Here is a 15727-nt window from a genome sequence, read left to right as displayed (position 1 = left end):
TTGCAGTGTTTTTTTACATTAATCGCAGCAAACGAAGTGTGCGAGTCTATCTACATGTGGAATATTTGGGTGATATTATATATTTACGAGAAAAATAACTATTTTGTTCCACTATCATTAACTAGTCAATTTTGATTTTGAAACACCGATTTTTTAATTTCCAATGTACCTTGGTTCATTAATTGCCGACGCGATGCATGATATATCAGTATTTCATCATTTTTCGAAGCCACGTCTTCCCTCCGACACACTATAAGTAAAAGAGAAAAAATTTAAGTTAATACATCAAAATAAAACTTAGGATAAAGTCGCTAGTAAAGAAAATTTCAAAAAAAAAAGTTATTTTCCCTTGCTTATATGAATAAATTAAATATAAATTCAAAATCTTGTGTGAGACGATCTCATAGATCGTATTTTGTGAGACAGACATCTTATTTAGATCATCCATGAAAAAATATTACTTTTTATGCTAAGAATATTACTTTTTATTGTGAATATGGATAGGGTTGACCCATCTCATAGATAAAGATTCATGAGATCGTCTCACAAGAGACCTATTTAACAAATAAAAGTTGATAAGATTCTTTAAATTTAGGTTAGGGCCATCATACCGTTTTGACAAGAAGAGATGTCGATTTACTATATAAAATTTGAGAAACATGATATTCAACTGTTTTTCAAAAGTCAAAAAAACAGATAGCTCCCGGCGAGGATCGAACTCGCGATCTTTCGCTTACGAAGCGAACGCACTACCACTATGCTACGGAAGCTTGTGATAAAATTTTACAAATTTTTATTTATAGTAAAATTTTCATTTCCCCGGCTATTGTTGCGCCTAGTGCTGTGCTCTGGCGATATCACGGCGGAGACGACGACAGCAGCAAGGCCGAGTATATGTCTTGGTTTAAAACGAAGAATCCACAGAAAGTGTAAGTTATGAATTTGGATAACGCAGTATATTTGTTTATAGACTGGCTTCTGAGGGTAGCAGTAGGTGAATTGTTACATTTGCACCGACAGGCGATTTTATTCTTGTATATGAGAAATAGTTGCGGTATGTTACTGTAACTGCCTGCTTATTATCATGACTGGCTATAATTCATATAATCAAATTCACTGGTTTCTTTGGGTTCCATTTTGATGAATTTACGTAGATTATATATCGAGATTGTGATAAATATTGGGTGTGCCATATTCGATCATGTTATCAAGGGACGTGAATCAAAATTAATTTTTTGACTTTAACTTTCCAACAGCTCTATAGCATTCTTTGTTTGGCGATGGGAGCAAGACATGAAAAAATCGTAGGGTACTTCAAATTAAATGAAATCTGTGATCAGTTTTAGAGGAGCCTTATTGAACATGAATATTGAAGTAATGGAGTTAGTGTTTTGCTTTTAAATAACAGATGAAAAAGAAATACTACATGGTAAATAGTTGTTTGCGATGTTTCTTCGCTCGATCATGAACAACCGCATGATCAACTGAGACCACCTCGTTAACCAGATCTTTAAAGATTTGACGTTCTGTATCCAACACTAAGGCTGGAATCCCTCCACTGTATTCTGCCCAATCTTCAGATTGGTTCATCATGTCTCTGGTTAAGATTCTTTTTATTCCGTCATCCTTTTCGTCAAAGTTATTGTCAGGAATTCTGCACAACCGCTCCATCTCTTGACTTATTTCTTTCACAAGCACCGGCTGGCTAATCCTTTTTCTCCCTACAGTAAATGTTTTGTCTGGAGCGACTTTTTGAACAAGTATTTCGTTTACCATATCAAAAACAATTTTTCTTTCGATTTTCTGATTTAGCAGCATCTGACTGTTCTTTTCAGTGAATTCTTTGTTCGTACTTGGCATTGTTTCCTCCATCTGTTCGAGAACACTGAACATGTCTGGATTAATCACGTGGCGTGAGGAAAGGAACTGACTAGCCATTGGGATGAAGTTCGCGCCTTTCAGGAGTCTTGATGTATGCAGTATCTTGCCAATATATCTTTGATTAGGATTGGGGCACCCGTATCCTTTTTCATTTTGGTTCTGAGCAAACTCTTCAGATTCACTTTTCAACAATCTAGTCTCATGAACTAAGTGACTGTGATCGGATCTCGGGCAATCTATGAAATGATTTAGATTCTCAAGATGCCAGTTGGCTTCATCAGGACTTGGACTCTGATCTGCATATTAGGGAAAAACAATAGATCCAATTAGTCAAAAGATTCATATGCATTGTTAGTGCATGTGAGAGAATGTACATTTTACAAAAATCATTACTTCATGAAATGATATGGAAGGCATGTATTGTGTCTGTGACATTTTTTATTTTCTTCACGTTTGATATTCAAATTTCAGTCATCGTACAACCTTATTGAACAAGTTGTTTTCATATTATGTCGTAAGTTTTGACAATCAAATAATATGCACACATCATCGTTCAAATGCATGGCTACAATCTATATAGCACAAGGAAAATATTTTCACTGGCTTATTAATATGAGACAACTGCTATTTAAATATGGATGAATCTTGCATACATACTGTAGTGAATTATTTTTGTAATGTATTCTGTTTGAGTTCACTCTTGCCCTTGATTTTGAGGCAACGGTTGCATAGTGCAAATTGTTAAAGTGAATTTGTCAAAAAACAACAAAACAAATTTGTATTTACAGAATACCTCGAAAAGCCATTGATATCTTCTTTACTGGAGATGGCAAGTCTTCACCATAAAATGTAGAATCAAGAACTGAGACTGGACTTGGTTGTTCTTGCATGGTTACTGCTAGTTCAGCTGCTGGTATATTATCTATGCATGTTGACACAGAATTCTGGAAAGTAGAACATAAATCAAGTTATATTCGGTGGTCATGAAGCTAAACAAGCACGAGAATAACATCGTTTACTCTATCTCTACATACCTTGTGTTGACTGGCACTTGGATTAATTGAATGGGCCAATCTTGTGACCTCTGTTTCTATATGTGAAGCTATGCTATTGTTGCTTTCTGATTTTACAGAAGCCGAGTCACCTTGGTAACTTGAAAATCTTGTTTCACTACTGAAGTCGCTCAATTGTTCATCACTTAGCTCCAAATACTTTGATTTCTTTGAGCGGTTTTTGTTCTGTGGACCTTTTTCTACAATTTTATTCTTGGAATGACTCTCGAACCTGACGGAGTTTGATGAAGTGGCGACAGTAGCATTGAAATTTCCTTCCCTCTTTGGTAGATTTTGTCGTGATCTTGCATTTAGCGCAACTATATTTCTTCCAGAGCAATTCTCTGCCTTCATGAGTTGAGGTGCTTTTAAGGTTCCTGCCAACTCTAAAGTTCTCCGAGTGGTCCTATTATCAATTGAAGGAAGATGTTTGCTGGTGTATTTGAGATTATGAATCCTTGGCATAAAATCTTTCGCCTTTTGCCTGTGAGCTGAATTCTCCCTCTCGTGTTTCAGGTTCAGAGTTTGGATTCTTTTCCGATGTATTCCCATCTCAATAAGCTGATTGGAGCTTGAAGGTTTTTTTTCATCAACCACTTCCGTTGGTTTCTTGATTACAATATAAGAAACTGAAGGCTTAGGAGTTCCAGGACCCCTGGTGCTAGGGACTTTGTGGTAGTTTGAATTCTGCCACTTTGACAAACTAGAATTCTGATCCGATAAACTTTCTTCCAAATTGCATCTCCTTTGTGATGTAACCTCAGCAGACTCACCTATCTGGTTCTCTAACCTCTCTCTTGTTTTCTCCATTGCTTCAAGAATTTGTTTAAGGGCTCTGATATCCTTCCCTGACTTCTTAAACTCAAGCTCTGTCACCTTCCTCTCAATTTCACCATAAACTGAAGAAGATAGATGTTGAGTAATTGTTGGTGCTTTCCTACTTCGTTGGGCCTTTTTTAGAGAACCTTGAGTGGGATTTTGTTGTCTCCAAGGAGCTGGTTCCATTGGAAACCTTGAATATTCAGTCGGTTTCCTGATAGAACTGGCACTGTTTAACCATGGTGATGGAGATGTAGGATTGTTCTGTGAAGCACGTGGGGAATAAAAAACTGGATTTTGCTTGCTTTTCTCTGTTTTTGTGGATAATTTTGAAAGAAATGTTTCTTTGGGGCATAACTCAACCTTTGTAATCCTACTTTTCTTAGATGAAATGGTATCTGGGAAATCATCCAAGCCCATTAGTTTTGCCACAACACCAGATGATCGGTTTTGACTTCCTGGTTCTTGTTTCAAAGGGAGATCTTGGTTGCAGCTCTCACCTTCCATTTGCAGGTAGTCCCTGCTAAGTAAATTCGACCTTGACTCGTGGAGCTTACACTTCATAGAACTTGCTTTACTGTCTAACGATAATCTAGGGAGTTCTTTGCTCTTCATAGTCGACTGAAATGTCTCTCTAGATTCTCTCCCATCATAAGAGAAACGAGGAAGTGCCAGCCGTGCATCCTTGGAGTTCTTTGTACTTTCTTGGAACGTAGCAAGAAACCGTGTCGATCCCTCAGAAGCCGTGGTTTCTGGCTTTCCGGATTTGTACTGCTGCATGGGCCAGGGAGAGTCGATGTGCTTCATGGCATTGCCTCTACTTTTATCATTTGTTTGGATTTTGACAGGCAGGCAAAGGGCTTCTCTGTACATCGATCCTTTCACTACGTCACGAAGATCAAGCGTGCCTTCATGAATGGAGGTTTGTCTTTGTGCGAGTGATTTAGGACCTGCTGTGCCATGAGAATCAAATGATGACAATGTAGATGAACACGAGGAAGACAAATAAGAGGTTTGGGATGAATCCATGGAAACTCTATGTTTCAACTGCTGCACATCCTGAAATTTTTCCTGCAAATGTAAGTGGTACAATTACATTCATGTAATTTATTTTATTCTTAAGAACTCATAAAATGGAATCCATTTCTTCATATATTTTTTCCTGAGAAAAGCAATGGAAACTTGCTTAGAATCTCACCACAGCAGCTCTTGCTGTATGTTGGGAGTTCAACTGGTATTGGGTACCTAAAAGAATACACAGAGTGAAGTGGGTTTATCAGAAACACGTAGAGTTAAAAGCTTTCATGTTAAAGTATTTGAAACCTTAAAGTACCTAAAAGTAGTTTTTTATTGTTGTGGCTGCTAATACGCCAACTTGTAAGGTAATGGTGACGATCAAAGAGTTGAGAAATGCCATTCATGCATCCTATCTGCTTCCGAAAATCTCGATTCTCGTCCATTAAGGAAGACATCTTTGTTTCTTACTTTAGTTCCAAAATAGAGGATCTTTGTATTTCTAATTTACTCCTGCACTCGCCTGTATAGTTTCATTAACTCCAAGAATGAGACCTGATTCAAGAATTCAGAAAAATTGTATGATATTTTGTCATGTGGTGGTGAGTTTCATACACGAATCATAGTTAATTGAAACTGTTAGTATCTTTCTTCTCACAGGGTGGATGTTAGTCTTATCCAATTATTGGGTTTTACTCTCTGCAAGAACTCTCAGCAAAATAATAGAATACAAAAGACTGAATACTTACAAATGAGGCGCAATTTGCAAATCATTTGTGTGATGACTGATGGGAATTGGTTCGAAATCTTAGCTTTATTGGATTCCCAATATTCGAGTGATAGAGTTTCCACCGTTGAATGACAGCAAGAATGCAGAAACAGGAAATGGAAATGGACCCAGAATCCCAATGGAGACACTGTATCCACCCACCTTCAATGTATCAGAGCAACTGCCTATGCTGAAAACTGTGATAGAAAGATCAAGAAAAGATGCTTCTGTTTCTTGGAATTCTCTGGAAAAATCAGTCAAATAAGAGCCCGCTGGATTACAGAGGCTAACGTTCATGGAGGTGATGCTATATATATGTATAGTTTGAAGTAGTTTATTTATTTATTATTTATTTTTATCAGCATTTCAAGTGCGGATGTGGGTCAGTTTGGCGATGTGAAAATGCGGGGTTGAGTTAGATCGGTCATTTTCTTGGATTATCAAGTGGACAAGGTAACGGGTTTTGTCTAGACTCTGAAGGGTGGACATCTCTCTACATAGGGGCATGTGGACTCTGTCAGGTTAATGTAGGAAAATGGATTTGTGGACTGGCAAATGGCCATCCCTTTGAGTCTAAACTATTTTTCAGCCACTTTTTTGTCCATTCTTACGTTGCAAGTGGGAATATTTTCTCAACTTCGTTAGGATATGCTTGGAGTATATTATAATTTTTTTTTTCAAAAAAATTCATACATAAAATTACATTTTCTTATTCGAGGCTTTCTGTTGTGTACTTCTCTGGTGGAGATGGGCAAGTGAAGTATCGAGTTTCAGTCTATACGACGGCAAGTTTGTAGGATTCAATAATGGATTGTTTAATTTCCCAATTAATTAATTGCTTGGTCGAAGTGTCACTCTCTAATATTACTTAACCAGGTCTGAATTTCACCATCATCAGCTGACAGTAATAAATAGTAGTGCAAGAGTTAGGAAACCCAGACTTCTTTTTTTGGTCTTTGCCATTAAATTTGTTGCATTGCATTACTATCATCTGCCATAAAAAAGATTAGCAGTCTCTGCACTAAGTTGTTGAAACCGCTCAATTGTTTTGCTTTTCTCAGGAACTTCATTTACTATGAAAATAACTTGGTATTATTGTTATAATATCTCATCGTTTTCTTTCGTGTTCGTCTTCTCTCACACTATTTTTTGCACTTTTATTTTTTTTCTTCTTTCTCGTATTTTGGCAAGAACCCAGTGACAGCAATTCTTCGATATTTTATGTTTTCTTATAAGTACGAAATACCAAAATATTTCGTGTTCTTGTATGTGCCTTCTATACGGAATGCACACCAAATAACACGTATCATTTTACCACACAATTGGCAGCTACATTAAGAACAAAAATGGCAATCACTCTCTCACTTCACCGACCAAAATCCGAGTTTGTGTTAAAAATGGTGGGATTTATGCTTGATTTTTTAATCAATACCTCTGTGTAGAAAAAGATGAAATTAAAGGTGTAGATGATAAGGATATAGCTGTGTTTGGACTCACTTTGGGACACTATGTTTCCCCAATCAAGAATTGCCTGCCTCTTGCCCTTCACTAATTAATGCTTTTTTCTTCATTTCATTTGTAATATTCACATTCAAAGCCTATTAAGCACAGTCACTGGTATTTCAAACTCATATTTAAAATTTTAATATACCATTTTTCGAATTCCTAATTCAAATGCACCAAGTTCTTTCGTTTATCAATGGTTCTACAAATCATGAAGTTTCAAGTGTTTTGTTTCTGTTTTTTTTAAAAAACAAACAGAATGAATAACAAGTTGTAAAAATATTTTTCATGGGACATCACTCTTATTATTGCTCTAACTTTATTGCAATATCGGGAACCTTCTGTACACATTCTCTTTGCTTTAATTTGGATGTTAAATCTTTGAACTATCATGCACTAAATTAAATTCCCCGATATGTGTGTGTGCATGTTAGGTGCACCTTGATGTAGAGGAATAGAGAATTCCATTTATATTATTTTTATTCTAGCATGAAAATTAATTTACAATGCATTATTTTAAATAATAAAAAAATTTAAGTTTCTCAAAACTAAAATTTTAAAAAGTTCAGATAGTGTATTGTCGACCATTAGATTGTGGAGTAGGTCTCTTGTGAGACGGTCTCACGAATTTTTGTCTGTGAGACGGGTCAACCCTATCAATATTCACAATAAAAAGTAATACTTTTAGCATAAAAAGTAATCATTTTTCATGTATGACCCAAATAGAGATATGTCTCACGAAATACGACCCATGAAATCGTCTTACATAAGTTTTTGTTTAGATTGTGATGTACTCATCTATTTTGGTGAGATTCACCAAATCCAATGGACTATCCTAAGTCTTACACACAAAATATAGGATAGAAAAAGTCATGTTTGTTGAAAAATATATTTAAAATGTGTGTATTGAATATTTGAATGTTGAATATTTGAATGTTGAAAATAAGAGTTGTAAATATTGAAAATTAGTGTGTGATGATATAGGTAATGATGTATTTTATTTTTGGATTATTTGTAAAGATTTCCTATAAATAGATATCTCATTTGTGAAGAAAATCACAATTGAGTAGAGAGAAAAATATTATAAAGTGTGTAGTTTGGTAAATTTTGAGAGTTTGAGATTTTTACTTTTTACCATAAATTTTTACTTTTTCACAACACGTTATCAGCACGAAGCTCTAAAAGTCCTCCATCCTTTTCCAAGCTCCAAACAGAAGAAAAAGGTAACAAAAGTAATAATATTTATTTTACTGTTATTTATTTATTGTGTATATATTTAATATATAATATAATGTTATTATTAATAATAAAAATAAATTTTTCAAAAACTTGTTATAAATCCTGGGAGTATGTTAAGACGACATCCCACGCTCCCGGTAAGGGATACGACAAGTATAAAAGCCTATAAGATTTTTAAATAAAATATCTTATGACACATCATTATAATAATATGATATGATATACGTAATTATTTAAATATGTCTAATATTATATACACCATATTATTACCATAAAATTATACAAATACATACCTTTATTTTTTTATACACCAACGGTCATAAACGGTAACAAAACGGCTAGTTTTTGCCCTATAAATATGATCTCATAAACACATTCAATCACTCCAACTTTCTCTTCTTCTCTAAAAATTATTCTTCACTAAATTTTCGAAGAAAAAAGAAGATGGCTTTCTCAATGTTATTTTTAATTATTTTGGTCATCATACTCACGAGTCTTTTATTTATCGGAGAATATCCTTCTCGTGTGTTTTCTTTATTTTTACAAATGCTTGTACTTGTTGTTTATCCATTACTTTGTATTGCAATATTCATTAACTAATAAAATGCATCGTAATTTTTTTTAGTACCACCATGTCAAATTTGACAAAGCTCGAATTTGTTGCGCTCGACATCACGGGAAAAAATTATATGCCATGGACTCTCGATGTAGAAATGCATCTTGAGTCATTGGGTCTAAGTGAGACAATAAAGAAAATGGCATATCGACATCACAAGAAAAGACAAAAGCCATTATATTTTTGCGTCGACATCTCGACGAGGGATTGAAATGTGAATATTTAATTGAAAAAGATCTCATGGCTTTGTGAAAAGGATTGAAAGAAAGATTTGAACATATAAGGGAAGTTATACTTCCGACCGCCCGTGATGAATGGAATATGTTAAGATTCCAAAATTTTAAGAAAGTCAGCGATTATAATTCAGCGATGTATCGAATAATCTCGCACCTAAAATTTTGTGGACATGAGGTCACAGAATCTGAAATGCTTGAAAAAACATTTTCCACGTTTCATGCATCAAATATTACTCTACAGCAACAATATAGAGTACGTGGATTTGCGAGATATTCTGAACTCATCGCCTGTCTTCTTGTGGCGGAAAAAACAACGAGCTATTAATGAGAAATCATCAGTCCCGACCCACTGGATCAACAGCATTTCCAGAAGTAAATGCTGTAAGTAAAAATGAATTTAAACCTGGAAACCAAAATCAAATTCAAAGACAAGGTTTTGGTCGAGGTCGAGGTCATGGACGTGGAATTGGCCGTGGTCGTGGTCGAGGCCGTGGTTTTGAAAACAATAGAGATAGTTATTTTTATAATTCATCTCAAAAGAGCGTCCCAAACCATCCACAGAAAAGGCATCATGAGAATACAAGTGTTAATGAGAATCACTCAAAAAGATATGAAAGTTCTTGTTTCAGATGTGGTACTCCAGGACATTGGTCCAAAATTTGTCGAGCCCCTGAACACATTTGTAAACTTTATAAAGAATCATTAAAGGAGAAAGAAAATGAGACCAACTTCACTGAACGCAGTGACCATTTGAGTGATTCAACTCATTTTGATGCTGGTGATTTTATGAATGATTTATCTGGAAATGATCAATATGTTGGTGGGATAGAAATGAACAATATTGATGCTGCAGATTTTCTCAATGATTTCTCTGAAAATGAACAATATAGTGGTAGAATATAAATGTACAATAATTTATTTTTCATGTATCCATATAATGTTTTATTATGATATGTGTTATATTTAAATATATATTGCCAGTAATTTTATTTCATTGCATATTTTTTTGAAGTTCAAAAAATGAAAAATGCTATGAGCAAAGCTGAAGTTTGCATACCCGATAGTGGTACAACGCACACTATCCTCCGAGATAAAAGATATTTCTTGGAACTAAAACCAACAAAAACAACGGTGAATACAATATCAGGTCCTGTAGACTTGATTAAAGGATGTGGTAAAGCACAATTTTTGTTACCTAATGGTACAAAATTTTCGATCAATGATGCTTTATATTCACCACAATCGAAAAGAAATTTGTTGAGTTTTAATGATATATATTCCCATGGGTATGATACTCAAACAATGAATGATGGGAATAAGAAATATATGTGTCTTATCACATATAAATCAGGAAAGAAATATGTGATTGAAAAACTATCAATGCTCCATACTGGATTGCATTATACACATATAAGTCCGATTGAATCAAACATGGTAGTTGATAATTCTTCAATATTAACCAATTGGCATGATCGATTGGGACATCCTGGTTCAACAATGATGCGAAGAATTAAAGAAAATACACATGGTCATCCGCTGAAAGACCAGAAGATCTTTCAGAATAATAAGTTTCAATGTAAAGCATGTTCTCTTGGAAAACTTATTATAAGACCATCACCTGCCAAAATCCAAACTGAATCACCAATGTTTCTTGAACGTATTCAGGGTGATATTTGTGGACCAATCCATCCACCATGTGGACCATTCAGATACTTTATGGTATTGATTGATGCCTCCAGCAGATGGTCACATGTATGTTTATTGTCAACTCGAAATGTTGCATTTGCAAGATTACTTGCTCAAATAATAAAATTGAGGAATCAATTTCCCGATTATACAATCAAGAAAATTAGACTTGATAATGCTGGTGAATTTACTTCCCAAACTTTCAATGATTATTGTATGTCTATGGGAATCATTGTTGAGCATCTTGTTGCTCATGTACATACACAGAATGGATTGGCTGAATCATTGATTAAACGTCTGCAAATGATTGCTAGACCAATGATTATGAAAACAAAGCTCCCTATTTCTATATGGGGACATGCAATTTTACACGCTGCTTCATTAATTCGCATCAGACCAAGTGCATATCATAAATACTCCCCATTGCAGCTTGCATTTGGTAAAGAACCAGACATTTCTCATATGAGAATTTTTGGATGTATGGTGTATGTGCCTATTGCACCACCGCAACGAAAGAAAATGGGACCTCAAAGAAAGGTTGGAATTTATATCGGTTATGATAGTCCATCAATCATTCGATATCTTGAACCTCAGACAGGCGACGTGTTCACAGCACGTTTTGCTGATTGTCATTTTAATGAGGAAATCTTCCCAATGTTAGGGGGAGAACAGAAACATACCGAAAAGGAAATTACATGGCATGTATCATCATTGTTACATCTGGATCCAAGAACAAAACAATGTGAAAAGGATGTACAACAAATTGTACACTTGCAAAGAATAGCCAATCAAATACCAGATGCATTTGCTGACACAAAAGGGGTAACTAAATCATATATACATGCTGCAAATGCCCCTGCTCGAATTGAAATTCCAAAAAAACAAATTGAAGATACTCATGATGTCATTAAACTCCTGAAGCGTGGAAGGCCAGTCAGTTCCAAGGATAAAAATCCTCGAAAAAGAAAATTTATAGAGAAACACGATTATCACAAAATAAAGAATGATGTTCCTGAAGAAACACATGATGATCACAAAATAGAGAATGATGTTCCTGAAGAAACACATGATGATGAAAATATTCTGTCAGAACCACAAACTAACGAGAATCATGAAATCTCCATCAATTACATTAATACTGGAAAATATGGAACCGAAAAGATATAGAAGAAATTGATGATATATTTTCTTATAATGTGGCAATCGACATCATTAATGATAATGAAGATCATGAACCAAAATCTTTTGGTGAATGTAAAAATCGGCAGGATTGGATAAAATGGAAAGAAGCCATCCAGGTTGAATTGGATTCGCTAAATAAACGTAATGTTTTTGGACCTATAGTCCTTACACCTGAAGGTGTAAAACCTGTTGGATACAAATGGGTTTTTATTCGAAAGCGAAATGAGAAAAATGAAATAGTGAGATATAAAGCTCGACTTGTTGCACAAGATTTTTCTCAAAGGCCTGAAATTGATTATGAAGAAACGTATTCTCCCGTGATGGATGCAATTACGTTTCGGTATTTGATTAGCTTGGCGGTATCTGAAAATTTAGAAATGCGTCTTATGGATGTTGTTACAGCTTACTTATATGGATCACTTGATAGTAATATATATATATATGAAAATCCCTGAAGGATTTAAGATGCCTGAAGCACAAAGTTCAAAACCCAGAGAATGTTATTCTGTGAAATTACAAAGATTATTATATGGGTTAAAGCAATCTGGTCGAATGTGGTATAATCGACTAAGTGATCACTTGATGAAAAAGTGATATGTAAATAATTCAATATGCCCTTGTGTTTTCATTAAGAAAACAACATCCGGATGCGTAATTATTGCTGTATATGTTGATGATTTAAACATCATTGGAACGAATAAGTAAATTCAAGAAGTTGTGTCATACTTGAAGGAAGAATTTGAAATGAAGGATCTTGGAAAAACCAAGTATTGTCTGGGTTTACAAATTGAACAAAAAGAATGTGGAATGTTTGTTCACCAGACAAATTATACAGAAAAGATCCTTAAACGTTTTAATATGGATAAATCAAATCCTTTAAGTACTCCAATGGTTGTTAGATCATTAAACATAGAAAAGGACCCATTCCGACCATGTGAAGAAGATGAAGATATTCTTGGTCCAGAAGTACCATATCTAAGTGCTATCGGTGCCCTTATGTATCTTACAAATTGTACAAGGCCTGATATATCTTTTGCCGTAAATTTGTTGGCAAGATTTAGCACATATCCAACAAAGAGACATTGGAACAGAATTAAACATATATTCCGTTATCTACGAGGAATGACAGACTTGGGACTTTTGTATTCAAAAGATGCTAATCCAAGTATAATTGATTATGCCGATGCTGGATAATTATCTGATCCACACAAGGCACGTTCCCAAACTGGATATGTTTTTACTCGTGGAGGCACTGCAATTTCTTGGCGTTCACAGAAACAAACGCTCGTAACAACTTCATCAAATCATGCCGAGATTATTGCACTACATGAAGCAAGTCGTGAATGTGTGTGGTTAAAATCAATGACCCAACATATCCAAATCTCATGCGGATTATCATTCGACGAGAAGCCTGTGATACTATATGAAGATAATGATGCATGTGTTGCTCAAATGAAAGAAGGATACATAAAAAGCGACAGAACTAAACATATTCCTCCTAAGTTCTTTGCATTCACCAAGAAGCTTGAGAAGAATAAATGTATTGATGTTCGTCACATTCAATCAAGTGAAAATTCATCAGATCTCTTCACAAAGGCGCTTCCTACGTCAATATTCAGAAAGCATATATATAATATTGGGATGCGCAATCTACGAAATTTGTGAAGAATTGTTCGTGTCAACATGAGGGGGAGTTTACGTGACTGCACTCTTTTTCCCTTGCTATGGTTTTTATCCCACTGGGTTTTTCCTAGTAAGGTTTTTAACGAGGCAGTATAAAAATACGTAATGAATACAATCATTATGATCATCATCACAAGGGAGAGTGTTGAAAAATCTATATACCTATAAAAGTGTGTATAATTGACATTGTTTTCCGATTGTGCATTGACAAAAATACCCTTCATGCAAACTTGAACAAAATAAAACTTATTATTATTGTAATATAAAGATAAAAATAATAGGACATAAATGCATCATCATTGTTAATAATTAATTGACTTTAGAGCCTTATTGTAATGTATCTATATACCTATAAATCTATATCTATCTACATCTATATACCTATAAATCTATATACCTATAAAAGTATAAATGATGTGCAAAGTTTTTACATTGTGATTTTACTACATTGCTAAAAAATTATACATTGTTTGTATTAATTGCATGGGCATTGGTGGAAAATCTATATAAAATTTAGGGATAAATTTGGGATGTTGAATTTGTATGTATTGATTATTTATTTAATTGATGCATTTATTTTTTTTGAACTCATTAAGCACATGAGGGTCATAGTGTTTTTATTTTTTAATAGAAAATTGTAAAATAAGAAATTTTGAAATAATATTACATAAAAATTGAATAGATATTTGATAATAAAAAATACATTAAAAAATAAATTTTCTTCGTACACATATCTTACAAAAAATATTAAAAGAATAGATTTTTAATAAAAAAAAAATATATTTTTCATTAGAAATATTAAAAGAATATATATTTAGCTATTATATTTATAAAAGCATAAAAAAAATAACAAAGTTTTTATTGTAAATTTTCTACTATTCCCATAAATTGTGTGTTATTAGATTAATTGCATGAAAATTTTCTACACAATCATTAAATACATGAGGATCATAATAGTGTTTTTATTTTTAATAAAAAATTACAACATAAGAAACTTTGAAAATAATGTTACATAAAAATTGAATAGATATTTGATAATAAAAATATATTAGAGAAATAACATTTTCTTGCTACATAATTCTCAGAAAAAATATTAAAAGAATAAATTTTTTAATTTAAAAAAATCATTAAAAATATCAAAATAATATATATTTAACTATTATACTTATAAAAGTGTAAAAATAATAATAAAGTTTTTCATTGTAAATTTTCTACTATCCCCTTAAATTGTATGTTGTTAGATTAATTGCATGAAAATTTTCTACACAATTTATGGGAAATCTATTCATTAAAAATGTATATATGTTTGATGATAAAAATATATTTTTTATCTATATACCTACAAAAGTGTAGATAATTGGTCATGTTTTTCAATTGTCAAAAGATAAAAATGATCTCCTTATCAATACAAATCCAAAGATTCAATAAAGATATATTTGTAAATTTCTAATTGTTGTAAGTGTAAAAATGAAATATCAAAATTTTTTATTTATTCCACCTAATATATAATTAGTTAGTAGCCTAATTATTCTACATAATATATAATTAATAGTCTAACAAATGCTAATGAATTATCACTACAATATACATTGATTGTAATAATTTATATCACTTTAAGAATAAAATGTAACTCCTATATTAATTTTCTCAAATAATCCATCTTTATACTAACTTTAAATATCTATCATTTTAATTTTCTTTCTACATGTTATTTTATGATTTTAATGCAATTTTGTAATTATATTTTAGTATAGTTTCTAATTAAGTAATAAATTATAGTATCACAAGAAGATATAAGAAAAAAATAATTATATATGCAACAGTACAAAAGGTAAAAAAGTTCTCTGGAAGGTTAAATAATATTTAAATTGGATATTATATGTTATATTTTATTATCAGTATTTTATTTCATTATTTTCATAATATTTTGATGAGTTAATCACAAATATTTTAAATTGATAATTATTTTTCCTTAGTGTGCTTCACTTATATAAATTATGATTTATGCATTTATAAAATCCCTGATTTGGATACGTAGTACTCAGAT

General features: G+C 33.0%; 1 protein-coding gene, 1 long non-coding RNA gene and 1 other non-coding gene across 5 annotated transcripts; 1 reads left to right on the top strand and 2 right to left on the bottom strand.

Annotated features, from left to right (window-relative positions):
• Window positions 1–698: 698 nt before the first annotated feature.
• TRNAT-CGU (transfer RNA threonine (anticodon CGU)) lies at window positions 699–770 on the bottom strand. Its single transcript has one exon. It is a non-coding gene; the product is annotated as a tRNA-Thr (tRNA).
• Window positions 705–2019, top strand: LOC142521674 (uncharacterized). 2 transcript variants are annotated; one of them, XR_012814344.1, is made up of 2 exons: window positions 705–929; window positions 1836–2019. It is a non-coding gene; the product is annotated as an uncharacterized LOC142521674 (long non-coding RNA). The 2 variants fall into 2 exon arrangements; XR_012814343.1 differs by having other exon boundaries at window positions 705–1054.
• On the bottom strand, window positions 1287–5704 carry LOC142521668 (protein LONGIFOLIA 1-like). 2 transcript variants are annotated; one of them, XM_075624792.1, is made up of 6 exons: window positions 5516–5704; window positions 5086–5321; window positions 4951–4997; window positions 2916–4823; window positions 2675–2825; window positions 1287–2177 (listed from the first exon to the last, which is right to left on the bottom strand). In XM_075624792.1, the coding sequence occupies exons 2-6, from the start codon at window positions 5222–5224 to the stop codon at window positions 1423–1425; spliced, it is 3000 nt and encodes a 999-aa protein (XP_075480907.1). In that variant the 5' UTR covers window positions 5225–5321; window positions 5516–5704; the 3' UTR covers window positions 1287–1422. The 2 variants fall into 2 exon arrangements, with proteins under 2 accessions (XP_075480907.1, XP_075480908.1); XM_075624793.1 differs by having other exon boundaries at window positions 5086–5289; window positions 5516–5652.
• Between the last annotated feature and the right edge of the window lie 10023 nt (window positions 5705–15727).

This window comes from Primulina tabacum, chromosome 13 (genome assembly GCF_025594145.1).
Source record: "Primulina tabacum isolate GXHZ01 chromosome 13, ASM2559414v2, whole genome shotgun sequence".
In the NCBI taxonomy this organism is placed as follows: Eukaryota; Viridiplantae; Streptophyta; class Magnoliopsida; order Lamiales; family Gesneriaceae; genus Primulina; species Primulina tabacum.
Note: the sequence above shows the minus strand (reverse complement) of the source record. Positions and strands in the feature narration are given on the sequence as shown.